Genomic DNA, 26,673 nt, shown 5'->3' on the forward strand with positions numbered 1-26,673 from the left:
AAGGCCCCTCATACCCTCCTCCTGTGTTAGTTGCTGAGTCGTGTCTGATTCTTGTGACCCTGTGAACTGTAGCCCTCCAGGCTCCTATGTTCGTGGGGTTCAGGCAAGACACTGGAGTGGGTTGTCATCCCCTCCAGGGGTTCTTCCTGACCCAGGGTCTCCTGCATTGCAGGCAGCTTCTTTACCGACTGAGCCACCAGGGAAGTCTCTTAATAACATTACTAAACATTTCAGTGTAGAGACCTTACATGTCTATTATTAAATTTATTTCTAGATGTTGATGACTTTTTAATGCTGCTGCACGTTGCATCTTTTTACGACTTCCAGTTGTCACGCTTGTTGCTCATGTGCTGACATGAACTTTCAGAATACTGGCAGAGAAGAGCACTGACCCTTCGTTAAGGCCATGAGCTGTCGCTTATCTGTTTTCCCACTTTAGGTTTGTCTCCGTGCTCAGGAGCAGCGGCAGTGGAAAAGCCTGGGTTGGTTTCTGCTTTCCCGCCTTTGGGCCTCGTCTGTCTGTAAAGGCATGTGTGTCCCCCAGGGCAGGAGCTGCCGGGCCCAGCTGTGAGGGTGAGCAGCCCGCAGGAGGAAGTTTTCCATAATCAGCACAGAGAATCACAGATGCTGAGTCTTGTTTAGAGGTTTCCCGGAAGGTCGGGGAAGGTACCTTTTATTAGAAAGCTTCATTGTGAATGACGTTTGTCAGGTGTCTTTTGAGGCTTGTTTGTGATCCTACAAGAGTCTCTGTGCTCTGAGCTGTGGTGTGGGGGCTCCCAGGAGCCCCGTCCACCGGCCCCGTGTGGTCCTGTCCCACGTCCATCCCGGGCTGGGCTGTGTGCCCACGGCGCTGGGCAGGAGTGACGATGCTCGGTTACAGGGAAAGCAGCTCCGTTTTGGGGCACGCTCTTCCTCTCTTGGGTCACCCTTTCGGGGGTCGCCTGCTGTGAGCGGCCAGTGGGAGGAGCCCGGGCCCAGCCCAGGGCCTGGCAGCACAGGAGCAGCTTGGGGGCTGATGTGTCCCCCGGAGCCCACTCCCACCCGACTGCCGCCCCACGACTGACCACGGCCGCAGGAGACCCACAGAGAAGCGCCAGGCAGGCCCCTCCAGATCCCAGGAGCCCTGAGGTCTGGGGCGTCTCACTAGGCCCTGGTGGGTGACTGTTACACGGAGTAAGGGACACTGACGTTCAGGTGAAAAGCTACATTCCCTTCCTTGTTCATTGCTCAAGACGTATTTTCGTTTTTATATTTTTCTGCATCTGGTTTGGTAATATTTTCATGTTTGCATTTATGTTCAAGAAGGTGACAGATAAGTTAATTTACTTTGTCATAACCTCCTTGCTGGGTTTTTGTGTCCGACTTGGCTTGGGTTTATACAAGTTAAATGGTGTTCCTTTTTAGTTTTTCTCAAAGACTTTGTGAAGTTTTTTTTCTTGAAATATGTGGAATTCACTGATGAAGCTGGTATAGCCCTAGAGTTTACTTTGTAAAAGAATTTTAATAGTGGATTCAACTTTTAAAACAAATGTAATAATATTTGCATAAAAACAGTGATGAATAGGAGTAACCAGGTGGGTGTGGCTGTTCCAATAAAACTTTATTCACAGAAACAGGACCTTGGCTACCCTGAGATTAGATTGATTTTCAACAGCTTTTTTAAAAATAAAAATGCATTGACAGATGTAACTATTCTTTGAAACACCATTTCAAAGAGCTGTAACTTCATTGTCCATTCAAAATACATTCTTATTTCCACTGTGATTTTTTTTAATTTTTTATGGCTTCTTATTTATTGATTTATTTAAATTGGAGGCTAATTACTTTACAATATTGTGGTGGTTTTTGCCATACATTGACATGAATCGGCCACGGGTGTACATGTGTCCCGCATCCTGACCCCCCTCCCTCCTCCCTCCGCATCCCATCCCTCTGGGTTATCCTAGTGCACCGGCTTTGAGTGCCCTGTTTCATGTATCAAACTTGGACTGGCGATCTATTTCACATATGGTAATATGCATGTTTCAATGCTATTCTCTCAAATCATCCTACCCTTGCCTTCTCCCACAGAGTCCAAACTCTGTTCTTTATATCTCTGTCTCTGTGTCTCACATATAGGGTCATCATTACCATCTTTCTAAATTTCATATATATGCGTTAATATACTGTATTGGTATTCTTCTTTCTGCCTTACTTTACTCTGTATAATAGGCTCTGATTTCATCCACCTCATAAGAACTGATTCAAATGCATTCTTTCTAAAAGCTGAGTAATATTCCATGGTGTATATGTACCACAGCTTCCTTATCCATTCATCTGCTGATGGGCATCTAGGTTGCTTCCATGTCCTGGCTATTATAAACAGTGCTGTGATGAACATTGGGGAGCACGTGTCTCTCAGATCTGGCTTCCTTGGTGTGTATGCCCAGGAGTGGGATTGCTGGGTCATATGGCAGTTCTATTTCCAGTTTTTTAAGGAATCTCCACACTGTTCTCCATACCGGCTGTACTAGTTTGCATTCCCACCAACAGTGTAAGAGGGTTCCCTTTTCTCCACACCCTCTGCAGCATTTATTGCTTGTAGACTTTTGGATAGCAGCCATTTTGACCAGCGTGAGATGGTACCTCATTATGGTTTTGATTTGCATTTCTCTGATAATGAGTGATGTTGAGCATCTTTTCTTGTGTTTGTTAGCCATCTGTACATCTTCTATGGAGAAATGTCTGTTTAGTTCTTTGGCCAATTTTTTGATTGCGTTGTTTATTTTTCTGGTATTCATAAGCTGCTTATATATTTTTGAGATTAATTCTTTGTCAGTTGCTTCATTTGCTATTATCTTCTTCCATTCTGAAGGCTGTCTTTTCACCTTGCTTATAGTTTCCTTAGTTGTGCAAAAGTTTTTAAGTTTAAGTAGGTCCCATTTGTTTATTTTTGCTTTTATTTCCATTACTCAGGGAGGTGGGTCATAGAGGATCTTGCTGTGGTTTATGTCAGAGAGTGTGATTTTTACACCTCTGATCTGTGGTGGTTTAGACGTTTGTTAATCAATGTTGAGAAGGAGGTTTGGTGTTCTCTCTTGCTGCTCACTTCCCACTGTGGAGAATGTGAGGACACGGTCCTTCTCACTGAATCACAATCAGTGATTCTGACCCTGTGAAAAAATTTCATATTAGAGTATTTTTAAAAAATTTTTATTTAGTCGCTAAGTCATGTCTGACTCATTTGCGACCCCATGGACTGGAGCCCACCAGGCTCCTCTGTCCATGGGATTCTCCAGGCGTGAATACCAGAGCGGGTTGCCGTTTCCTTCTCCAGGGCGCCTTCCTGACCCGGGGATGGAGCCCACGTCTCCTGGCCTGGCGGGCAGAGACTTTCCCACTGAGCCACCTGGGCAGCCCCAAGCTGGAGAATGGTTCACTCACAGCGTTGTGTGTGTTTTAGGGAAAGAGCAAAGTGATTCAGTTTCCCTGTCTAGATAGCTCCAAGGTATTAGGTTATAGTTCCCTGAACAGTAGGTGTTCGTTGGTTATCTATTGTATATATAGTAAAGTTAGTGATATATAGTGTTGTTTTGATCCTAGACATGTATTAAATATTCTGTTTTTATCTGCAGTGAAGATTTTTTAGCAGGAATCTCAATTCCACTAAGTCATTATAAGAAGAAAATCATACCGTGTTACTGTTTCTTTGTTCTTAATATTCTGTTCCTTCATCGGGAAAAGCTTTGTGTTGACCACGGATCAGTGTCCACCAGCCCCGCCCTCGGGGTCCATGTGGCCCGTTGTTTCTGCTCCAGCCTCAACCCTGCCGGCGCTCACTCCTGGGGCCTGGCCGGGACTCTGCGGGCCCTGGGGCCGTCCTCTGGTCCCGGGTGGCAGACCAGACCCCGGCGGCCTCACCGAGCATCCTACCTGCCGTCTCCCCTCCCCCAGGTGCGGGGCCGTGTCCGAGGCCGTGCTGGCCAGAGTTCTGCGCAGGAACCGGGGGGACGGGGTGGCCGTTCCAGTGGCCTCCCGTGACCCGTGCCACCCACTGACCAGGCCCCGCTCAGCCTGGGGCACATCCGTGACTCCACGTGGAGGAGCCAACTTCTCTAGTTTATCCAGGCTGCCTTTCTGACTCATCCATTCTTCACTTGCTAAAAACATGTATTATACAAATCCTGTAAAAACTGATCAGGAAGAAATATTTTAAAAATCCCATGATTTTGTTGAACTGTGGTGTTGCAGGAGATTCCCAAGAGTCCTTTGGGCCGCAAGGAGATCCAACCAGTCCATCCTCAAGGAAGTCAGTCCTGAATATTCATTGGAAGGACTGATGCTGAAGCTGAAACTCCAGTACTTTGGCCACCTGATGCAAAGAACTGACTCATTGAAAATACCCTGATGGTGGGAAAGATTGAAGGAGAAGGGGACGACAGAGAATGAGATGTGTGGATGGCATCACCGACACAATGGACGTGGGTTTGGGTGGACTCCGGGCGTTGGTGATGGACAGGGAGGCTTGGTGTGCTGCAGTCCATGGGGTCGCAGAGGCGGACACGACTGAGCGACTGAACTGAACTGAATCAAACCCTCGTGAGATGCGCGGGTGTGTGGTGAGCACAGCTTGTTTCAGCCCGGGCGCGTTTGCCGGGGTCCCTGCTCTCTGTCCTCACACCTCCCACCTCTGCTCTGTTGCAGACTAAAACTGGGGTCGCCTCGGTACACAGCGAAGGGTCTGGCCACGCCTATGACGTCCGCCTGAAGCTGACGAAAGAGGTACTGACAATTCAAAAACAGGATGTCATCTGTGCTGGTGGCAGCGGTCTCCGTGCAAACGTAAGTGCCTCTGCATCTGCAGGCCCGGGGCTTGTCTAGACCGTGTCACGCCGACACGCGAGAGGGACTCCCCAGACGGAAGCTCCCGGGGGGTCCTGCAGGACATGGCCTGACCGTCCTCAGCCCTGTCCAGATGTCCAATTATTGCAAAGCAAAGTGTCTTTTCAAGTTTGTATTGTTTGCTCTCTCGATGGCTTTCTTAATTTTATTAATATATTTTCCTTGAGGAGCTTTATATTAAAAACATCCCCAGACAGCACACCATGAGACTGAGTATATTCTCATGGGAAACTAGAAAGCTGTGATGAGCAAGGTCATCTCCTTCCTGAAGGTGGAATAACTCCAGAGTTTCTACCCGGAACCACAGGCAGCAAAAGGTGCAGCAGGTGCTTTGCAGAGTCTACCTGTTCCTTGCCTCCGTGGATGCAAATAGAGTTTTCACATAAAGCTTGGTCCTTCTTGCCTTCAATTATAAGTGAAATGTTCTTAATGTGTTGGATGTATTAGAATATTGAATAAAAATTAGGGAACAATGGTTTTGCTAGTTTGATCTCTAAATTTATCTTGTGACTACTGCAAATGATGTATAAATATATAACACGTTATATTTGAAGTTTCCTATTTTCCTCCCAGTGGGCTTAAATGGCTAAGGATACACAGGTGCATTCTGTGTCTCTGTATATTTATAATCTATGTAGATATTACCAGCATGGGTCATTACTCGTCCTCTGAATAGACCATCCCATTAGCTATACAACTGATGAGCAAGAAGCCAGGTGGAGGAAAGGGTGTTCCTTCTGCGAGATTCTGGAAGTACCCCAAGGCTCTGCCATCCCCAGGTGGGCTGGCTCTTCTGGGGGTGCTGGATGGAGACGCCTTCTCTGTGGGTCTCTGAGTCCTTGTAACCTTAACCGCATAGAGGACGTGGGCAGGACGCTTCCACCCGGCCTGTCCACAGTCCTGTGGTCGGCATGCCGTCCTCAGCGTGGGTGCCCTGATGTCACCAACGGAGCCGCGACCTTGCCTCTGTGTCCTCACACGCATGTCTCCCCCTGGATGGCGTCCTCCTCCTTCTGTCCTGGAGCCCAAGGCCGCCCCCTGGTCCCGCCCCGGTTCTGGACTCGGTCGAGGGTGTCCCCTGCACATCCAGGGTGGCGGAGCCTCACAATGAGGGCGGGAGACAGGATGCTCCCCCTGGACCCTCAGGCCCGGGTTCTGCATCCCGTCCTCTCGAGGACATCCCCTGCCCCGCCCCATGGAGCCACATCCTCCAGCTCTTAGAAGAGTCCCTCGGAGCCAAGAGTGCCCCTCTCCAACAGGTGGCAGCCTCGTGCTCACCCGCACAAGGCCCATCCCTTTGCTGATTGCCTTCCACGTGCTCTCAGGACCGTGGGCAGTGGGTGCAGAGGGAGCAGGAGGGAGCAGCCAGGGTGGTTCTGTAGCCACTTAAAAGTGGCACCTTTCTTAACAGTGAATTTGTAATCAATAGAAAGTTTCAGATAAGTTATAGTAAAAACAGGTAATATTTCTACACTATATTGTCCAGTTCAGTTCAGTCACTCAGTTGTGTCTCACTCTTTGCGACCCCATGAACCACAGCATGCCAGGCCTCCCTGTCCATCACCAACTCCCAGAGTCCACCCAAACCCATGTCCATCAAGTCAGTGATGCCATCCAACCATCTCATCCTCTGTCGTCCCCTTCTCCTCCCACCTTCAGTCTTTCCCAGCCTCAGGGTCTTTTCCAGTGAGTCAGTTCTTTGCATCACATGGCTAAAGTATTAGAGTTTCAGCTTCAGCATCAGCCTTTCCAGTGAATATTCAGGACCAGTTTCCTTTAGGATGGACTGGTTGGATCTCCTTGCAGGCCAAGGGACTCTCAAGAGTCTTCTCCAACACCACAGTTCAAAAGCATCAATTCTTCGGCACTCAGCATTCTTTATGCTCCAACTCTCACATCCATACATGACCACTGGAAAAACCATAGCTTTGACTAGAGGACCTTTGTTGGCAAAGTAATGTCTCTGCTTTTTAATATGTTGTCTAGGTTGGTCATAGCTTTTCTGTTTCCATTGTTTCCCCATCTATTTGCCATGAAGTGATGGGACCAGATGCCATGATCTTCATTTTTTGAATGTTGAGTTTCAAGCCAGCTTTTTCACTCTCCTCTTTCACTTTCATCAAGAGGCTCTTTAGTTCCTCTTCACTTTCTGCCATAAGGGTGGTATCATCTGTGTATCTGAGGTTATTGATATTTCTCCCTGCAATCTTGATTCCAGCTTGTGCTTCATCCAGCCCAGCATTTCCCATGACGTACTCTGCATATAAGTTAAGTACCAGGGAGACAACCTACAGCCTTGTTGTACTCCTTTCCCAATTTGGAACCAATCCGTTGTTCCATGTCTGGTTCTAACTGTGTGTCTTGACCTTCATACAGATTCCTGTGTATTATCCAGGGAAAATAAATTATACTTTTTAGAATTCAGTGTCAGAGTCTCTGCCCAAGGGACTCTGTCAGAGTCTTCTTGATGGAAATTATTGGCTCCTTCATAAGAATGACGGGTGTGTGTTCGTAAATTTATGTTTACAGTTTCAAGTGATTTATTGGTGCCCGAAGCTTGATGTTGAGACTGCCTGCTTTATATAAGAGGTTCCTGAGGGTTTGTTCTCAGTCTTCTGGCTCCATCCTTACTGATCTCTGCTGCTTCCAGAGAAAGCCTTATTTGTAGGAAAGGAGTGAAATATTCTTGAATAGATGTGTGTATCTGGGCTGGGTAATTGTGCAGGAGACTCAGAGGACGTTTTCAGACCAAGAGCATGTTCAGCTCCTGAGGTCAGAATGCCTTCTCTACACCAGCCTCAGAATCCCACTGGGTTCAATCCCGTTGGTTGAAAGAACAGTTGAAACTCATGTTCTTCAGTTGATTATAAAAATAAAACTAACCTTGACCTGAGAATTTATCATGTGTTTGAAGAATGAAAAAGACTACTTCCAACAACAGTCACAGCTATTTCTGCAGATCATAGCACCTCTGAGGGTGTCAGAACATGTGATTCTCTTATGTTCATATCGCTGAGTGTTTCAGTGTTGACCTCCAACAGGAAACCTGAAGGAGAGCATTTATTTTCCATCATTTAAAATTCTCTGAGTTGCGGGAGAGGGAGATGCAATCATTATTCCCCAGCTGATCAGCAGAAGAAATGAGTGTGAATTTCACATCTCACTGAACCTTGAGTCCCTGTGTGGGTCCCAGGAGATGAAAAATGCATCATTGGATTCAATTAAACACACATTTACTGCACCTATACCATCCATGACTGCTGCTGAAGCTCCAATACTTTGGTCACTTGGGGGGAAGAACCAACTCATAGGAAGAGACCCTGATGCTGGGGAAGACTGAAGGCTGCAGGAGAAGGGGGCAACAGAGGATGAGATGGTTGGATGGCATCACCGACTCAATGGACATGAGCTTGAGTAAACTCCGGGAGTTGGTGATGGACAGGGAGGCCTGGCGTGCTGCAGTCCCTGGGGCTGTAAAGAGTCAGACACAACTGAGCAACTGAACAGCCACACCCATGTAATGTCAAGCAGAGGTCAGCTTGTCGCTGGGGCCCCAAGGCCTGTTAGAACCTAAGAGCAGACACCCCACTCATGCGAGGCTGGTTCACACTGGTGCTTTGATTTCAAGGTCAGCTTCTTAACAGAAATGACGCTGCTAACTGATCCTTACATTTCGAGCTCTATTGTCAGTGGGAGGCTCACGCTCGTTTCACAACCAACAGGCTCTGCCCCCAAGCACTTGCTCACAAGCTGAGACTGGAGGGAATCTGGTTCTCTTGGACCCTGACCCAGTTTGCCCTCAGCTGTATACCTTGGGTTGCACTTAGACTCTACATTGTCTTTTTGAGAAGACAGGATTAAGGGGTAGACTTGTGTTAGTGTTCATGAAACTGCGGAAAAAATAAGCACTGTATCAGTTCTGGGTGGATTTTCTTATCAGGAAAGAGGGAGAGAACACTGAGTTTACCCTTTTATAAAACCCATAGATTCTCAAATCTGCTGATTCAACATCAGTCTAGAATTGGCGACTTCATATTTCATTTGTATTCCGTCTCTTCCGATCAACACAACACTCTGAATACTTCAGATCTCTGGGTTTTCTAATTATCTCCTAAAGAAAGAATGTGCTTTGCCATATGAAGAAGCTGGCTTGTTATGTTTCAGACTTTCTGTTTAGATTGCTTCATTTTTATGATTGTGTCTGTACATTTGACATATTTTATTTTTCTAAATTGTAAGGTTACATTTGTGGCTTGAATGAATGTAGTTATGGAATAAAAAGTAGTGACAGGAAGAAAGAATTTAAAAGATCTCTGTGTTGTATCTGGCACTTTCAGTCATAGCACATTTATGGCTGAAATGTATTTTAGAAAATTCCATACCCTCAGGTTGGGAAATTAAGAAGCAGCAGAAGATGCTGGTCTGAGCTCACAGGGTTAATTACAGAGTTGAGGCAACACGTAGCTGCTCCTCTCCTGCCTGAGGGTCTAGGTGCTGCCTGTAACTTCTCAAGGTCGCCCAGAGCAGCGAGAGGAGAGAAGGGCCAGCGGCAGTAGACCAGCGATGCTGGCGACAGTTCACAGTGTGAGCCCAGCCAGGGACCAGCCACTGGACTAGTGTTTGTGAGCTGGGCAACGCGGGGAAAGTGGACCTCAGGAGGAGGCCCGGGGCTGAGCCAGAGGAAAGGACAGACGGTAGTCCCCCCACCCGGAGGGAGGAAGCCCCAAGTCATACGTGGAGAGTGTGAACTTGAAGACAGTGCCCCCCGCAGAAAGAGTTCTTGCCTGGCCGGCACTGGCTTCTGAAGGAAGAGGGACAAAACCAGGCAAAGACCCCCGAGGACACTAATCCTGCACCCCTCACTTGGGTCTCACGCTATGGTTTACCCTTCCTGTGTGGCATGAAAATCCTCCCGCTGAAAATGCACGTGTAGGTGGTGTCAGGTTCAGGGGGCCCTGGTGCACGCAGATGGAAGGTGCAGCCCTTCTGCAGGAATACGCACTCTTTCCACCAGGGCCTGAGAGGATTCCCAGTCCAGGTTTGCAGGGACTGTGGAGATAAATCCAGGGAAGAAGGCCACCGTGAGCCGAAGTGCAGAGATGGGTCTGCAGAGACATCGAGCTGTGAGAGTCAAGTGCATCACATGAAAGGCGTGTGTTCATTGTGTGACCTCGGCAACTGACTCACGTGGAATTCTCCCTGGTCCTGGCCCTCAGCACTGTGCATTCGCTTATTAAATGTGTGTGGACTCAATCCAGAGTCTACTCCTCTTCAACAAGGACGGTCCGGCTTTGAAAACATGAAAACCCTGAAATAGTGAATGTGTGTGCGTGCTCAGTGGTGTCTGACTCTTTTGCAACCCCATGGGCTGCCCGCCAGCCTCCTCTGTCCACAGGATTCTCCAGGCAAGAATCCTGCAGTGGGTTGCCATTTCCTCCTCCAGGGGATCTTCCTGACTCAGGGGTTGAACCCGCGTCTCCTGTGTTGCAGGCAGGTTCTTTCCCACTGAGCCACTGGGAAGCCCACAAAGAGTGAACAGATGGGCCAGATTCATTGTAAAAGTCTGCACTGTGATTTAGTTTAAGGATAAAATCAATAGTGGTTCATGTGTGTGTGTGAGTGTGCACACAAGCCACTTGGTAAGGAAATAAGACACAAAAATTTGTCTTTCAGTGAAGCTTGAAATAACTAGAATCATAATAGCAAAGTATTTTGCATAGTCTACTAAACATTTTATAATTTTTTCCTTTAATTATGTAATTTTTTCAACATATGAAAAGTCGAAAAGTAGCAAGCAGAACCCCATGTAATTATCCTCCATATTGGCCATATGCCAGCATATTTGCTGTGAATCTGTCCAATTTTTACAGAAATTATCAAAGCAATGCGCATCCTTTTTATTATTCCCATTGTTACCTTTGGAGGTGAACACGCTTCCTACACCTCTTCATCAATCCCAGGCCAACCCTGTTCACTGACAAATCGTTTAGACCAAACGAACACACCTTACATGTTTGAACACGTGAGAGGTGGCGTGACCAACTCATCAGCCACAGGGCAGGGTTAGTCTTGGCTTCAAGTTGTCAGCACTGGCAACTTTAAACTGGGTCAGGACGTGAAATGATTGATCGTTCACAAGTTAGCATCGACTGTGTAACGACTGATCTGAAAACGGTGAACTGTGCAGAGCAGCACGGCGCGCAGGCAGCCTCTTTGGGGGTCAGTGGAGACGAGACTTTAGAAACAGGGAGCTGAGCATGTACTCTGGAGCCTCCCCATCTGCTGCCTGGGAACGGGGCCTCCATCCCTCGGAGCCAGAATGGGGTGAGATGACCAACTTTGCAGGACCTCGGGGTGGATCTTAAACCAGCACAGTGCGGCTGTTTCTTACCAGGCTGTCTGTTTGCCTGTAGCACTGCCGAGAGCAGGTTTGAAATGGTGCCGTCGCTGTAGTGATTAGGCAGCTCCCCTTTGGAAATATAAACAGCTACTGAAGTTTTTTTAAAATTTTTTTTTATTTTTAAATTGAAGGATAATTGCTTTACAGAATTGTGTTGGTTTCTGCCAAACATCAGCATGAATCATCCATAGGTATACATATGTCCCTGATATGTCTGAAATTTTAATAAAGATGTTATGTATACATTTTGCATTTGCTTTCTGATTGTCCATTTTAACCTAAGCCGGGTTTGTTTTCTAAATTTTTTAAAGCACAGAACTGTTACGCTTCGCAGACAGCCCGTGGGCGGCCTGGGCCTGAGCATAAAGGTATGAATGTGTTCCTTCCCCGGACACTTTCCCGTGACGGCCCCCACTCTGTCGTCACTGAGCCCCTCTGCCTGTCTTCCAGGGCGGCGTGGAACACGGCGTCCCCGTGGTCATATCGAAGATATTCAGGGACCTCGCAGGTACCAGCAGCTGCATGACCGTGTGTGCATGGCCGCAGTCTGGAGTATGGTGCACTGTTTTCAATGGGAAGACAGCTGCTGTGTGTGTTGCCTGGCCATCCGCCTGCCGTCTTATCTCACAGCTGTCTGTGCCCTCATCCCCGATCCTGCCAGCCCTTAAGAGAGATACTGACCCACAGTGTGGCGTCATGTTGACCCCAGGAGACACGGACATGGCAGTGGTTTGAACTTTGGTTTCTCAGGAAAGACAAACCTCTTGGGCGGGGCGGGGGAGGGGCGCGGTGCAGTGGATGGAGGGTCAGCGTGACGAGGTTCCGGTATAAAATTGCGTCACAGCCAAGGGGCCAGGCAGGGAGGCCGCTGGCCGTGGTGCTGAAACGGTGATGATGGCTTTGGCAAGAGCTGCCTCTCCCTGGAGGTCAGAGTGTGTAGGGCTGAGCGTGAGGGCGAATGAGTACTGGGCAGGTGGCTTTCCATCAAAGTGCATATTTTTCTGATAAACTCTCTTTGGTGGCACTTTCGAATCCAGCTCTTACAGGCTCTTCTGCTCCCCGGGGCCGCCCATCTGCCCTGTTCCATCAGGTCCTTCCTGCAGGTCCAGGAGATGATCCCTCCTGACCCGGGCAGACGGACACCTGGCGGTGAACGTGAAGCCTGTGTTGTCGAGGGACAGCCTGAGTGTTGAAGGGATGAGTCTGGTCGAGGGCCAGAGTGTTGACAGGTCTTGGGTGAGATGCCTGGACTCCTGGGCTGGGGGAACAAGCCCCACTTTCCCCCAGGATGCTCAGACCTGGTCCACATCCTTCAGGGGACTGGCCAGCATAGCCTGCTGACCTCGGGCATCATGCCTGGTCCTTCTATGCTGCTGTTCTTGGCAACACAAAAGGATTCCAGTCTTATCAGGAAATATGGCTTTAATTATAACCACGAGGACACAGGTCTCTGAGCCAAATGGCCATTCTTTTTCGAGGTTTTCAAAGCACTTCAAAGAAGCACATACTTCTGTTGGACTGATGTCCTTCTGTTGTACAAAGCAAGTGCTGCGCTGTGTGATTAAAGAGCCTGATGGGCTCAGTGGTCCCTGTGTTTAGAGCGAGGGTCTGCAGGGAGAATGAATTAAGTTGTTGCTGAAGTCGGAGTGTATAATAATTTCCGTGTGACCATAACCATCTGGCTGGCTGATTAATGATTGAGAGAAGGATTGCTCAAATCTGCTTGTGAACATTCTTAGTTCTTTTTCACAAGTAAATTTTTAAATTTGTGGGTATGAATATATTTCAGAAAAGGATGAGAACAGGGGAATGAAAAGTTGTTGAAACTTTTCAAGAGCAGTGAAAGACACTGGGATTCTTGGCTTCTGGAGGAGAGGAATTCAATCCAGGGCCAGAGACGAGCCTTGATCGCTCAGAGCCTTTGTGTAACAAAGTTTTATTAAGGTAGAAGAGAGAGAAAGCTTCTGACATAGACATCAGTAGGGGGCAGAAAGAGTGCTCCCCTGCTAGTCTTTAGCTGGATGTTATATAGCTACCAGAAGGCTGCTAATTAGAAAAAGGAGATGTCTCAAAACTCAGAGCCCTCACAACTTGAAGAAACAGAGTCTAGGATTCTGTTCATTAACATAGCTTACGACAAACATTTTTGTAAGAAAAACGCTCTGGTTAGCTCAAGGTTTGAGAAAAGTTCAGTTCAGGTGGAGCCAGGTGTCATCATGGCAGCACAGAATTTTAAGAGAAACCTCCTTTTAATTTTGTATAGAGAAGGGGAAAAAAAAAATCTAACACTTGTAATTTGTTCCTCCTGCCGCTTAAGAGAGAGATAAACATGTCTGCCACATGCGGCCTATTTCTTCCGTTTGGAGACCCCTGGCCTTCCTGCCTGTTACCCTCTCGGGAATAAGATTAAAATCAGAAAAAGATTGCTCAGCTCAGGAAGAGCATCTCCCTTCTCTACGGAGGTGTGAACAGGCGGAGGCGGCCTGCTGGGTGACAGGACAGCATCACCTCCCCGTGTCTGCGGGCCCCCCGGTCCGGTCCCCTAGGCAGGGCCCACTTGTGCAGACACGACTCTCCCGGAAAGGAGGCTCCGCGCTCCAGCTCCAGGAAGCGTCGCGAGCATCTCAGACCCAGCGAGTTCCCAGCCAGGTCCTCACTGCCTGCCGCACCTCCAGGCCCCGCGCCCCGCCTCTCGCGCGCCCGGGCCTCCTCTCCGTCCCACCTCCTGCAGGGCCAGGCTGGGGAGCAGCCCCGCCCACCCCAGGGGCCCCTTCAGCTGCTGTGACCGTCCCGCCCAGGCCCTCCTCTTTCCTGTGGGTGCTCCACACCCTGCACCCCGAATCGACTGCTCGGTGAGCTGAGTCTTGGGCCCGGGATGGTCTCACCAAGCTCACGTGGTTAGGCTTTGGCTCAGGACACGCGTGTCTCGCAGGCAGTGGGACCCGAGGCCGAGCTGCCGCCTGTGCTGCCGTCAGGAAGGTCCTTGGTGTGCAGGAGCCCGGGGTCTGGGAAGCTGTCCTCACGCGTGAGGCGGGTGCACGGGACGCTGATAACCAGCACCGCAACCAGCAGCCCTCCAAGTCAGGGTTCCTCCTGGGGGTGAGACCCTCAGTGGCGGGGCCGGGAGAGTGAGACCCTCAGGGGCGGGGCGGGGAGGGGGGTGAGACCTCAGGGGCGGGGCCGGGGAGGGGGGACCCTCAGGGGCGGGGCCGGGGGGGGGGAGACCCTCAGGGGCGGGGCGGGGGGGGAGTGAGACCTCAGGGGCGGGGCCGGGGGGGGGGTGAGACCCTCAGGGGCGAGGCCGAGTGGGGGGAGACCCTCAGGGGCGGGGCCGGGGGGGCGGGGGTGGGTGGGTGAGACCTCAGGGGCGGGGCCGGGGGGCGGGGGGGTGGGTGAGACCTCAGGGGCGGGGCCGGGTGGGGTGAGACCCTCGGGGTAGGGCCAGAGGATGAGACCCTCAGGGGCGGGGCCGGGGAGGGGGAGACCCTCAGGGGCGGGGCCGGGGCTGTGAGACCCTCAGGGGCGGGGCCGGGGGCGGGGAGACCCTCAGGGGCGGGGCGGGGGACCCTCCTGCAGGGCTGCCCTGGCTTGGTCCCCTCCCTGAGGAGGTAGGTTCGCGGTCATCCCAGAGGGAACCTGGAGCTGGAAGGCTTCTCTCCCACTCTCACGTGGGGACCAGAGGGGTCCGCAGTCCGACGTCTACCTGGCGTTGCATTTAGGGATTGGGCGGCTGGAAACTGTTCAGTTCAGTGCGGTTCAGTCGCTCAGTCGTGTCCGACTCTTTGCGACCCCACGGACTGCAGCATGCCAGGCCTCCCTGTCCATCACCAACTCCTGGAGTTTACTCAAGCTCCCGTCCATCGAGTCGGTGATGCCACCTAACCATCTCATTCTCTGTTGTCCCCTTCTCTCGCCTTCAGTCTTTCAGTCTTTTCAAATGAGTCAGTTCTTTGCATCAGGTGACCAAAATACTGGAGTTTCAGAGGTCAGAGCAGAATATAAAACCGTTTATTCAGTTATTCATCTGCAGACCGACCCACTTGCCCTCGATGAGCACCTTGTATGGATCAAACGCTTCCGGGCATTCCAAGCAGACACTGCCTGCGTACACTTTTGTCCAGTGGGGAAAACTGGCCGTCAGTGACCAGATCATAGACACGTTCAGACAGTGACCACTGCCGTGAAGACAATTAGACGACGCTGGGGCGTGCCGAGCAGTGGACAGAACATCTCTGCTGTTACAGGGTGGTCAGGGGAAATCTCTCTGTGGGTGACACTTAAGCAAATATTTGAATCAAACAGAGTGAGGGATGAGCAGGCCCTGCCAGGTGGCATCCCAGACTCAGAAAGGATGCAGGACAAAGGGTCAATGGGCCCGTTTGCTTAGAAACAGGGAAGGCCAGTGGGGGAGGGCAGCTGGGGAGGAGAGGTGGTGTGGGAGGCTGGGGCAGGGCCTGGGCTCTCATCCTGGAGAGGGACTTGGGTCTTGTTTATGAGCAAGGGAGTGAGGGGTCCAAGAGGGGTCATTTGGGACTGTCCAAAGCAGGGTCAAAAGGTCTGTTTTACATTAAAAAAATACCCGCTCGGGTTGCTGTCCAGAGAATGTTCCAGAATCCAGGCCACATTGCATTGGGTGCCAGCCTTGCAGCTGGTGGGAAGGGCACAGGGAGGTCATGTGCCCCGCTGACCTTCACTGTGCTTGCTGTGGGGTCAGGGCGGGGCCATCACAGGGTCCCCTCAGTGAGGACAGGGACTTCCCATGTTGGCCGGACATCGGCCCTGGGCACGCAGTTGTCACGAGGCGCTCACTTTGTCACCACCCTTTGCCTTCTGGAGCCACAGCCTCAAGATCTGTGGAACAGAGCCCGGGGGCACCGCGGGGCCTCCTGGGGTGTGGGGTCCCCGAGCCCTGTGAGCTGTTTTTCTGCAGCGCCCTGACCTGTGTTCCGGGTCTCACTGCCATGAAACGCTGCTGTCGGACGAGACTGGCCATGCGCTTGCCACACCCGTGAGATTTCGTTAATTAATTGTTCTGGCCGACTCAGTGTGAAGCTTTCTCTTCCGCTTGGTCCTTGCCTCCCCTCTGGTTCTGTCTCCTCCATCCACACGGCAGCTCCTGCCTCTGCGTTCTTTCTGAGGCCGCGTGCCCCCCGTCCCCCAAGGAGTCCACGTACGTACATGCTCCAGGCTTCAGGAAGCCGGCGACCTCTTCAGGGAACGCCCTTGTTCACAGCCCATCCCGATGGTGCCTGTGGTTAACCTCTTAAAGTGAAGAGAATGTTTGTTTCTAAAAGTGTATCATTGACCTTCCAGGGCTTCCCTGGTGGCTCAGATGGTAAAGCGTCTGCCTGCAATGCGGGAGACCCGGGTTCACTCCCTGGGTCAGGAAGATCCCCTGAAGGAAATGGCAGCCCATTCCAGTACTCTCACCTGGGAAATCCTGTGGATGGAGGAGCCTGGTGGGCTATAGCCCATGAGGTCGCAGAGAGTCGGACACGACTGAGCGACTTCACTTTATTGACCTCCCAGCCCTTTGGTCCGCAGCTGCTCTGATGGTGGTTCAGCCCCCTTGGTGGGCTCCTTGGGAGGGGAGCTCATCGCCTTGGTGAAGACCCCCAGGGTCTGGGCGGGTCCCTGTCCAGGACCCAGGACAGAGCCAGTGCTCCCTGGACTGAGCGCTTCATGGGCGGGATGGGAGAAGCCCCAGGAGCAGGCGTTGGATAGCAGCCTGCAGGTCCCCAGGCAGAGGCGCGCGGAGCCTGGAAGGACGCCGGCAGGGGGTCAGGTGGGCAGTGCAGAGCCTGTGGGGGAGCTGCTGTGACGCCAGGACCCGAAGCTTCTGCCTAGCCTCCCACCACCCTCCCCACCCTGACCCCGGGGGCTTCTCCCCATGGGAGTCAGCTGTCAAGGAGCCCAGAGCGCTGGTCCTCCAGGCCTGCCGCCAAGTGCTCCCCCCTTACGGCAGCCATCTGCTGCAAATAGACAGTCACAGGCGGGGCAGGGGCTTCCTCGTCCCCCCCACCCCCCGCAGGCAGCCACCTCAGCGCTCCCGCCTGCAGCCCCAGAGGCTGGGCTGGGTGCACGTCCTGCAGACTGTTTACTTAAAACTCTCCGCTGCGTGGATCCGAGTGGGCGTCCCTCCCGAGTCTGCTGGGTGCAGGGCTCCACGCATCCTGTGTGTCCTCTGAGGGCGGAACCTCAGCACAACTCTTCAGACTCTGTCGTCTTTGTTTCCAAAGTTGGTGGCGTTTTCTCCCGTTCTGAGCCGAGAGTGTGTGATAGGAGGCTGGACGAGGGCTTCCCCGCCGCCCCCTGCCCCAGCTTCCCGTCTCTCGGCGCCTCTGGGTCAGGGTCTCCGTCTCCCCACTTCTGATCATCTTGCATCACCATGTGCTCAGGCTGCTGGTGACCTCCGCCCCGAAGGGCAGGCTTCCTGGATGAGTTACCGTAACCCTAACTTAACGGAGGAAAAGCTCACCTGGATCGCCTTAGATGCATATGCTGGCACTCTTATCTGCTCACAGTGTGTAAACTTCAGGTGGTCTAAAATGGCTAAATAGTCGGCTTAGGTCATTCTTCACCAAGAGCAAGAGGTAACTGACACATGAGACCCGGTGGTAAACGCCAGAACAGGATGCTGTGGTTCATTAACAGCAGACCCTGCCAATGCTGAGGTGCGACCACACGGCGGAAGGATGCTCTGGGCACTCAGGTCTGTGAAGGGCAGTTTCTCCTTCTCCAACTCTGGGTCACTGGACCATGGCTGGAGTAACCAGCACTGGCAATTCTGGGCATTATAGTGAGAACCAAAGAGCTTTTACAACAAAGGAGCTAACAGATCACATAAGTTTTTGCAGTAAGTGTGGAGGTATGCATAACATTTTCTGATAGCTCACCCCTCTGATCTGAAGCGACGCTTGTGTGGCGGAAGGCCGCCTCCTCCTAGGGGACACCGGGTGTCTGCTTGTCTGGGGAGCCAGGATTGTTTGGGTTATTTCAGGCCGGCCTGCGTCCACACAAGGCATCCATGCAAACGTAGGGGGTGAGTCAGTGCTCCCCAGACTCTTGCTTTCTGATCTGAGTGTCCCGCACCATTTTTCAGGATAAAGCCCGCCACCGCGCTGCGTGGAGGCTGAACGTGTGTCAGGAAGCAGGGCTCCTCGGGAGTTGAGGGCAGGCAGGGGCTCAGCCCAGGTCAGGTCAACCCCGGTCCTGTGAGCGCAGCGCCCGTGACCCCTAGTGGGCGACGGCCGTGCCCACACTGACTGGTCCTGGGCTCAAAGGACTCCGCGCTTGTGAAGGACGATGAAGCAGGTCTGAGACACCAGAAACTCTGGGCTTCCCCCATTATTAACCCAGATTCTCGGTGCAGTTAATACCAAGACTTTAGGAGGTATTATCATTTTCTAATATTCCCCAGAAGTTCACGTGAATGAATATTTAACATGTCTGAATCTTACTAATTAGCTTGCAGAAAAAAACAAATTATTTCTGTTATAGCACAATTGTATTGCAAAGAATGATTAAATTTGCATAACCTCACATAACACTAGTGATAGCAATTAATTTGACTTGAAAAGGCAAGTATAACAGAATATAGAATATCTCCTTGTAGCTAGTTTTCGTGTTTGAATATTTACGTGGATTAAAATATATTATGCTCTTTTTCCATTTTACATCCTGACGTAATGACAAGGTTACCACAGAAATAAGCTGGAGCCACTTTCAACTGAAATCCACTAACCTGTCTTAATCTGACCAAAAAGTTTATTTTATTTAGGAACATTAATTAAAATTTTAAATTAAAATCAAACTTCCATGATACTGTTTTATCATCCATTTTGCCACTTTGCCTGGTGGCTCAGTCAGTAAAGAATCCGCCTGCAATGCAGGATATGTGGGTTTGATCCCTAGGTCGGGAAGATCCCCTGGAGAAGGAAATGGCAACCCACTCCAGTATTCTTGCCTGGAAAATCCCATGGACAGAAGAGCCTGGTGGTCTACAGTCCATAGGGTCCCAAGAGTCAGACACAGCGACTAAACCACCACCACCAATTTGGTTTTTAGGACTAAAAGTGTCCGTCAAAGGGACAACACTTCAAAGATTTAATTGGAAAGTTTTTTAAATTGGCTTTTTTAAATGATGGAGAGAGAGAGACAGAGAGATAGAGAGACAGAGGTCTCCATCAGTAGGTCTCACCTAATGGGCAATGGAGGTTTTCTGGGCAGTCTCTGTAAATAGTAACTTAAATAGTTATCTACAATAACCATTGTGTTTAGTGGTATAAAGATTGTATTTTATTTTCAACAGAATTTAATAAAGTTAATGACTAGAACTAATATTAACAATTGACATTAAATATTTTTCTGGAATTTAAAGAATGCCACTGTTAAAAGAATAGCCTGTTAGTTGGTTTTCAATATTTAACCAAAGACATAAAATAAATCTAGATGAAAGCAAAAGACACCTGTGAAAATGTGCTCTGTGTGGGTCTCAGGCCGTCACTCACCTGTGCTGTGGCTGCTCCAGTCCTGCTGTTTCTGACTGTGGTTGCAAGACACCTTCGGCAGTAGCCGTGGGGGGACTTTGAAAACACAGAGGTTCTCTATTGACAGGACCTGGAAATCATGCAGCAGACCTGGTCACATGGCGAGACCAAGGTCGCTGGCAGAGAGGGGCCTGGGTCCTGTTTTCCCTGAGGTGGGAGGGGGCTTGTTTTCCAGGGATCCCTTTTTGTTGGTGAATTTAAACACAAGAGCGGGAATTAAAAGCCCAGGAAGAGCAAAAACAAGTGGCCCAAATGATCAGTTACTGAAATCAACCCAGATCTCTCAAACATCAGACCCGGCGAGGGGCGGGGGTGGGGGGTTCCAGCTCTGTCTCCTGCGTGGATGACAGCATGTTGCCACGAGCTGGGCCCCTCAGAGAGGGTCCCTGGGCGAGCAGAGCCGAAGTCAGGCACTTGCATTAAAGAAAAGACAGCTGTCAGGGTTTACACTGCAAAATGCTTTACCTTTGGTGCGAATTTGTTCAGTCATGTTAAAAGGAGGTTTCTTTCTTCCCCTATGATAACAGAAAAATTAAGTGGAAATATGCTGTAGAGCTTATACTCAAACTGTACAGTGTAAAGATTTTCTTTCCTTTTTCCTTTAATATTCTGGGCACATTCCCTTTAATTAAAACAGTCTGTGTAAATGTGTTCCCAAGAAAGAGGGGGAAATCCTAAGGGACTTCTAGAATTCCTATTTTATTGTCTGTGTTGACTTAATGGAAAATGGGGATCAGACTTTCCACATGTGTAATGCAATCCTTCATTTGTGCTTCTCATTAAACAAGGCTCTGCGCTTAAGTAACTCTCTTAATGTGCTTGAAACCAGCTGAATGTGAGGCTGCTCTGGAGGGGCTGGTGCTGTGCTCCTGCATTCCCCCACCCGTGGACACACGTGCACATGCACACAGACACACGTGCTCACGTTCTTACATCACACACCCACACATGCGTGTGTGTGCATGGACATGCACATGTGTACACAGATACAGATACACGCGCTCACCCACACAGACTCCCACATGCTCACACATCCACATGCGTGCACGCATAGTCACACATGCGCACACACTCACACTCAATGTGCATACCTGTGCCCACATGCAGACTCCCCCCCACATGCACATCCACATGCGTGCACACACACTTACACACATGCACGTGCAGCTACCCACACTGACACATGTACCCATATGCACACATGCGTGCATTCACCCACACAGGCTCCCACGTCCACGTGCATGCACACATGTGTGCACACACCCACACACCTGCACACACTGTACCAGTTGCTGCAGACTCTCTGCTTCAGCCACCACAAGCAGCACGATGTCTCTGAGTCTGTTAACACTGTTGCCCCTTTTACGACCCTGCAGCCGACCAGACAGGGATGTTGTTCGTAGGGGACGCTCTGCTCCAGGTCAGTATCTTGAACTTCAGTCCTTAGCTCTGTTGCATGTTAGTTCCTGTTAGTTCTGAACTGAGACTCATCAATTATTATCCTTAAAATTCTTAATTTGTCATCTTTTCAGGTTAACGGCATTAATGTAGAAAGTGCAACCCACAAAGAAGTGGTAAGTGTGTGAGTTTTTTATGGATATTGTTCTTTTAATTAGATATTCTCTTATTCTGATTATTTTGTTTCTGTATGTGCATTTCATGCATGTGTTCATAGGGGCCTCTCAGATGCCATGAAAGGTAGATTTGGTGGCTCCTATTTTGGAGATGGGGACTGAAATTCAGGGAGTGGGGAGCCCTCCTGGGTGGCTTGTGTGGAACCTGTGAGGGTGCCTCTGGCTTTGCGTGCTCATCCACCGTGGAGGACATCCCAGGAAGCTCACCTCTGGGGCATGTCTGAGATGCTGGCCCGTGGACTTGGGGGTCACAGGCTCTGCCCCAGCACCTTTCCAGATGTGAACCTTAACCAAGGTCGGGTCAGGCTCCACAATGCAGCATATTAGTGGTTCATTACTAAGAGAAGAATTCCTTTAACTCTCTCCAGGCATGGAGGTAAGATCTATGGGCTGGATGGGGCATGTAGTTTAAGGTTTAGGTTCAAATGGATGACATATAATTTACTGCCTAAACCTAAAACTTGTGTTATTTATCAATTTCTACAAAAGCTTGCTTTCTTAAGGTGAGAATACACACAGTAATTCAAAAAGAGACAGCGCAGAGCTAGGTAACTTTATCCCAGCCCTGGGGAAGTGAAAAGCATTCACCCAAAAGAAAAGCTTTTGAGTAAAAGATGTGTAAACTTAACACACAGAGGTATTCCAATATTTGACTAATATAAATATACTTTTGGGACCAAAATATCAAATTATAAGTCCACAGTCTTATGTGATACAAAAGCCATGCTTGAATCAGCGAGGCTAATGACATATACGATTTCAGCTTTTCAGGTTCATGAAATGCATAAAAATATTAAATTTGTAGAAGACCTCATAAATCACATAGTTTCACACCCTCGTTTTTCAGAGTAAATTCTAGATTCAATTATTACTAAAAGGAAAAAAGGCAGGCCTGCTCCACACAAAAGATCCACAGAATGAACCTCACCCTGCATCTTGTCTCCTGCTTTGGAAAAGCCTTACTACTTTAGGGTGACAAGAAGGTGTTTATGTCCCGCTTTTTACTGCGCTCTGTGTCCCCGTCCACATGGACACATAACATCACAGCGGACCTGGCCGAGAGGGAGCCTGCCTTAATCTTATTCAGCAAATTCTGAGACCTCTCACCATTCAGAGAGGAAGGAAAATCAATGTTTGGAAAATCACTCGGTCTGACCTGCATGCAGAGGTTAGTGATGGCAGGGAGGTGGTGACGCCTCCCTCCCCCCAGCGGGACCCCCAGCCCCACGTGTCTGCCTCGGAGCCCCTTCTGCAGACACTAGCCTGAGAGATGGTGCAGAACTGCGTTTCTATGCAGCATGGTCAGGGTTTTTTTCTAAATCTCAAATGTTAAATTCACCTCTAGTCCGGTATGGCAGTCCAGGGTCTTGGGAGCTATGAGAGCCATTGATTTAAAAAACTGCCATAATCAATAAAAAGGCACTGACTCATTTATGAGGCCTCCTTTTCGAGTTGAAATGGGTTCTTTTTTATGCACATTTTAGTCATGCACGGCTGCTTTGTTAATGCTAGGGTCTCAGGACAGATCCTGAGTTCTGCTGGTTTTGAACTCAAGAACCCTTAGAAATAAAGCCTTCCCTTGTGTTTAGAAAATGGTAGAAACAGAATCTTCCAAGTTCCAAGCCGCAGCCTGGCCCCGAACCCCCAAACCCCTGCTCCCAGCATCTTGCAGGTGGTCACACTGGTCACTCAGCTGATCAAACCCGCGTTTGGTAGAAGGTGTCCTGTGGGAGCTGAGACTGGTTGCACGTTTCTCCAGGTGTGAGCGTGTGTGTGCATGTGTGTGCATGCATGTGTGTGCGTGTGCGTGCATGCACACACACTTGCAGATCTGCATGACAGAAGCAGTGGGTGAACTTGACCCTGGAGAGAGTCACAGATCTTAGGCTCTTGCCATTCAGGGGACGCCTGGGTGTTCAGTGTCAAACTCCTTGAGCCGAGGACCCGCAGCTTCTGTGGGGGCCATGCCCTCCCCGGGTGGGGCCCCCACCCTCACAACACCCACACCCACAGGACAGGGTGTTGCCCAGGGGTCCCTTCACTGCCCTGTGGGAGGAGAGAGTGTGGTGACCCTGCGCTTTGATCAGAATCACCCAGGGCCACTTGTCCCAGGAGACACGGGTCAGCTGGGAGGGGCTGAGGTGGTGTGTTCCTGTCTCTGGGGCCTCGGGCGGGGTGGAGGGTGGTCCCAGACAAGCCCCAGCTGCTGGGCCATCCAAGCAGAGTGTCCATCTCATGCTTGCGGTGCCGTCCTGCTCTCCCTTTGCTCAGCTGACCCGGGCTCGGGTGTCAGCGGGGTTCACAGGCCGAGGCGGCGGGGACGTCAGGGTCGGGGGGTGCGGGAACGTCCGGTGAGGGTAAAGGTGTTCCTGCATTCTGCAGGCAGAAGCAGGTGCCTGTGTACGTGAGGGCTGGGCGGGGTGCCCTGCCTGGGATCGAGGTCACATGCAGGCATCAGGGACGTGCCCGAGGGGGCCGGGGCAGGAACACTTATGGCTTCTTATTTCTGGGCTGTGTCTGCTGTGTCTGGATTGAGTTGGCCCAGCTGACGGGAAACTCATCGGGCTTTCAAAGCTGTCTCCAGAGCTAAAGTGGGGAGCTGTCTGTAACTGCAGCTGAAGGGCCCGAACCTGGGGGTGGGTGACCTTGTAACCAAGCAGGGTGACATGATGCCCTCGGTTTCTCCAAACTAAAGTGTGGTTTCAAGTCTAAAGCTAGTGTTTTCAGTTTGCAATGTCACAGCTGATGCGCGGGCTTGTGTGCCAGTGTCTGAGATTTGGCGATTGGCACCTCGCATTGGTTTCTCCCAGGACTTTGGTTTCGGGGTGGGGTGTGTCGAGTGTGCGGGGAGCCTGGCCTTGGATCCAGGCTGATGTGTGCACCTGTGTGTGGATGAGGCGCGGAGCTATGTACCTGGGGACACACCGCATCTGTTTGTCCCCCCAGGCGAGGCTTGAGGAGCTTCCAGAGTCTCAGAGGTAACTGTGAATGCTGGCTCCTCGAGAGACAGGCGAAGCATGTAGCGGAAGTGGAAGTGTTAGTTGCTCAGTCGTGTCTGACTCTTTGCGACTCCATGGACTGTAGCCCGCCAGGCTTCTCTGTCCAGGGACTCTCCAGGCAAGAATACTGGAGAATACTCCTCCTCCAGGGGATCTTCCCCACCCGGGGATAGAATTCGGGTCTCCTGCATTGCGGGCAGGCTCTTTACCGTCTGAGCCACCCAGGAAGCCCTGGTGGGGGTGCACGCGTTATTTCCGAGGTCCCTCTGTCGTGGTAACATGGCCGTCCTGTGTCACACCGACAGGTGCATCTTCTGAAAAACGCGGGCGATGAGGTGACCATCACTGTCGAGTATCTCAGGGAAGCACCATCGTTTCTGAAGCTCCCCTTAGGTAAGTGGGGGTGGGGCTCATGGGGGCCGACAGCTTCCTCCTCACCTGTTATTTTTCCTGAAGCGTCCTGCCATGTAACACGCCCGCAGCCTCTTCAGAAGCAGGGATTCCCATGGTCAGGATGCTGTGTGCGTCCTGTTATTCCAGAGGGAGCAGGCAGACAGGCTGCCCACACTTGTCTTCTGGCCGTAAAACCTCCGGTGGGATGGTACAGGCGTGAAGGAACACAGCCTCACTCTTGGAGCTGCTCCTCGACGGCCTGGACGCATTGGTGTGAAGACCCATGAGTTCCTCAGGGTCCCTCAAGCCCGTTAAAGCTCTGGCTGTGCAGTCTAGTGTTTGAAGGGAAACCAGGGTGATGGGGCACCTGCTTCACCCAAACTGTGCCAGGTGCTTGGAGGGTGAGCCTGTAAATAGGTTCCTGACTCTTCAAGAAGAAAACCAAGTTTGCAGAAGTAACTTGCACAATGTCCACTAAATTTCCTCATCTGTGAACTGGTGGTAATGATCCATAACCACCACACCGGAGGCTTGTGTCTCAAAGGAGTAATTATAGCATTGTTGCTGGGCTGTCAGCTCCGTCCTCCGCGACGCGGACGCCGGTGACACATGAGGGACCTGTGTGCATCTGCTCCCCTGCAGGGGCATGCTGGCGCTTGCAGCCCCATCTGAAGGCTGGGACGAGGGCGGTGTGGGGCCCCCACTGGACTCCCCTTAGCTCCGGCCAGTGCCTGTCACTCGGCGGCTTTCCCCCGCAGAGTCAGGTTTTGTCACTTTTCAGGAAAGTGGGAAATCTGGATTTTAAAGCTGTGTCTTGGTTTTGATTAAAGAAAACCCATGTGCCTGTCAGACTTGGCTTCCCAGCTGGTCTGGAGTTTTTGCCTAATACCACTTATCCCCCAGTAGTTGGCTTTTGATGGCTAATGTTGGCCTCGAAACTCTTGAAGCTAAAGGAAAACGAAGGACCTGTGATCCAGGCAGGCACCAGCTCTGACCCTGGATGACCCGCGGGGCCCTTCCCGTCGCCTCTGAGAACAGGAGAGGCGGGATCCCTGGCTTTCTCCCGAGCACGCCCACTGGGTTGGGAGGAGCAGGGGCTGAGCCTGACCGTGGTGGCCTCTGGGTCCTGGGGTCACTGGCACCTGGTCTGGTGTCTGGGGAGGGGTCCGGACACGGGGCTGACGTGCCTGAGACTCGTGTCCACACCTGTGTCCACGCGAAGTGAGCACTGGTCTCACTGTGCCCCCTGCTGCCCCCTGACCACCCAGGGCCACAGAGGCGGGTGGTGGGGGACACGTGGGGACAGGCCCACGGGCTGGGGGGACACAGGGACTCCTTTCCATCCCTGAGCTTGCTGAGAGTGGACAGAGAGCTCCAGATGGACGCTGACTTGGCCGCTCCGTCCACCTGGGTCCACGCTCCAGGCCCAGCCGTGGCTCCCTGCTGAGTCCAGAGCTGCTTCCTCTTTTTACAAATATCACTTTCCTTGAACTCACCTTCTTTGCCTTCCTGCTGCTGCTGCTGCTAAGTCTCTTTAGTCATGTCCGACTCTGTACGACCCCATAGATAGCAGCCCACCAGGCTCCGCCGTCCCTGGGATTCTCTAGGCAAGAACACTGGAGTGGGTTGCCATTTCCTTCTCCAGTGCATGAAAGTGAAACATGAAAGTGAAGTTGCTCAGTCGTGTCCGACTCTTTGCGACCCCATGGACTGCAGCCTACCAGGCTCCTCCGTCCATGGGATTTTCCAGGCAAGAGCACTGGAGTGGGGTGCCATTGCCTTCTCCTCTTTGTCTTCCTAGTTTTCACTAAAGCAGT

General features: G+C 51.1%; 1 protein-coding gene across 4 annotated transcripts in view; it reads left to right on the plus strand.

Annotated features, from left to right (window-relative positions):
- SNTG2 (syntrophin gamma 2) overlaps window positions 1–26,673 on the plus strand; it is a 114,655-nt gene that overhangs the window by 36,882 nt on the left and 51,100 nt on the right. The window contains exons 2-7 of one of the 4 annotated variants that reach the window (XM_043870572.1): window positions 4,684–4,821; window positions 11,593–11,649; window positions 11,732–11,789; window positions 21,207–21,250; window positions 21,363–21,404; window positions 24,769–24,856. In XM_043870572.1, the coding sequence (XP_043726507.1) occupies window positions 4,684–4,821; window positions 11,593–11,649; window positions 11,732–11,789; window positions 21,207–21,250; window positions 21,363–21,404; window positions 24,769–24,856 (427 nt within the window). The remainder of the gene's footprint in view (window positions 1–4,683; window positions 4,822–11,592; window positions 11,650–11,731; window positions 11,790–21,206; window positions 21,251–21,362; window positions 21,405–24,768; window positions 24,857–26,673) is intronic. The other 3 variants (XM_043870576.1, XM_043870574.1, XM_043870575.1) reach the window with 3 other exon arrangements.

The sequence above is a fragment of the Cervus elaphus genome, chromosome 16 (assembly GCF_910594005.1).
Source record: "Cervus elaphus chromosome 16, mCerEla1.1, whole genome shotgun sequence".
NCBI lineage: Eukaryota > Metazoa > Chordata > Mammalia > Artiodactyla > Cervidae > Cervus > Cervus elaphus.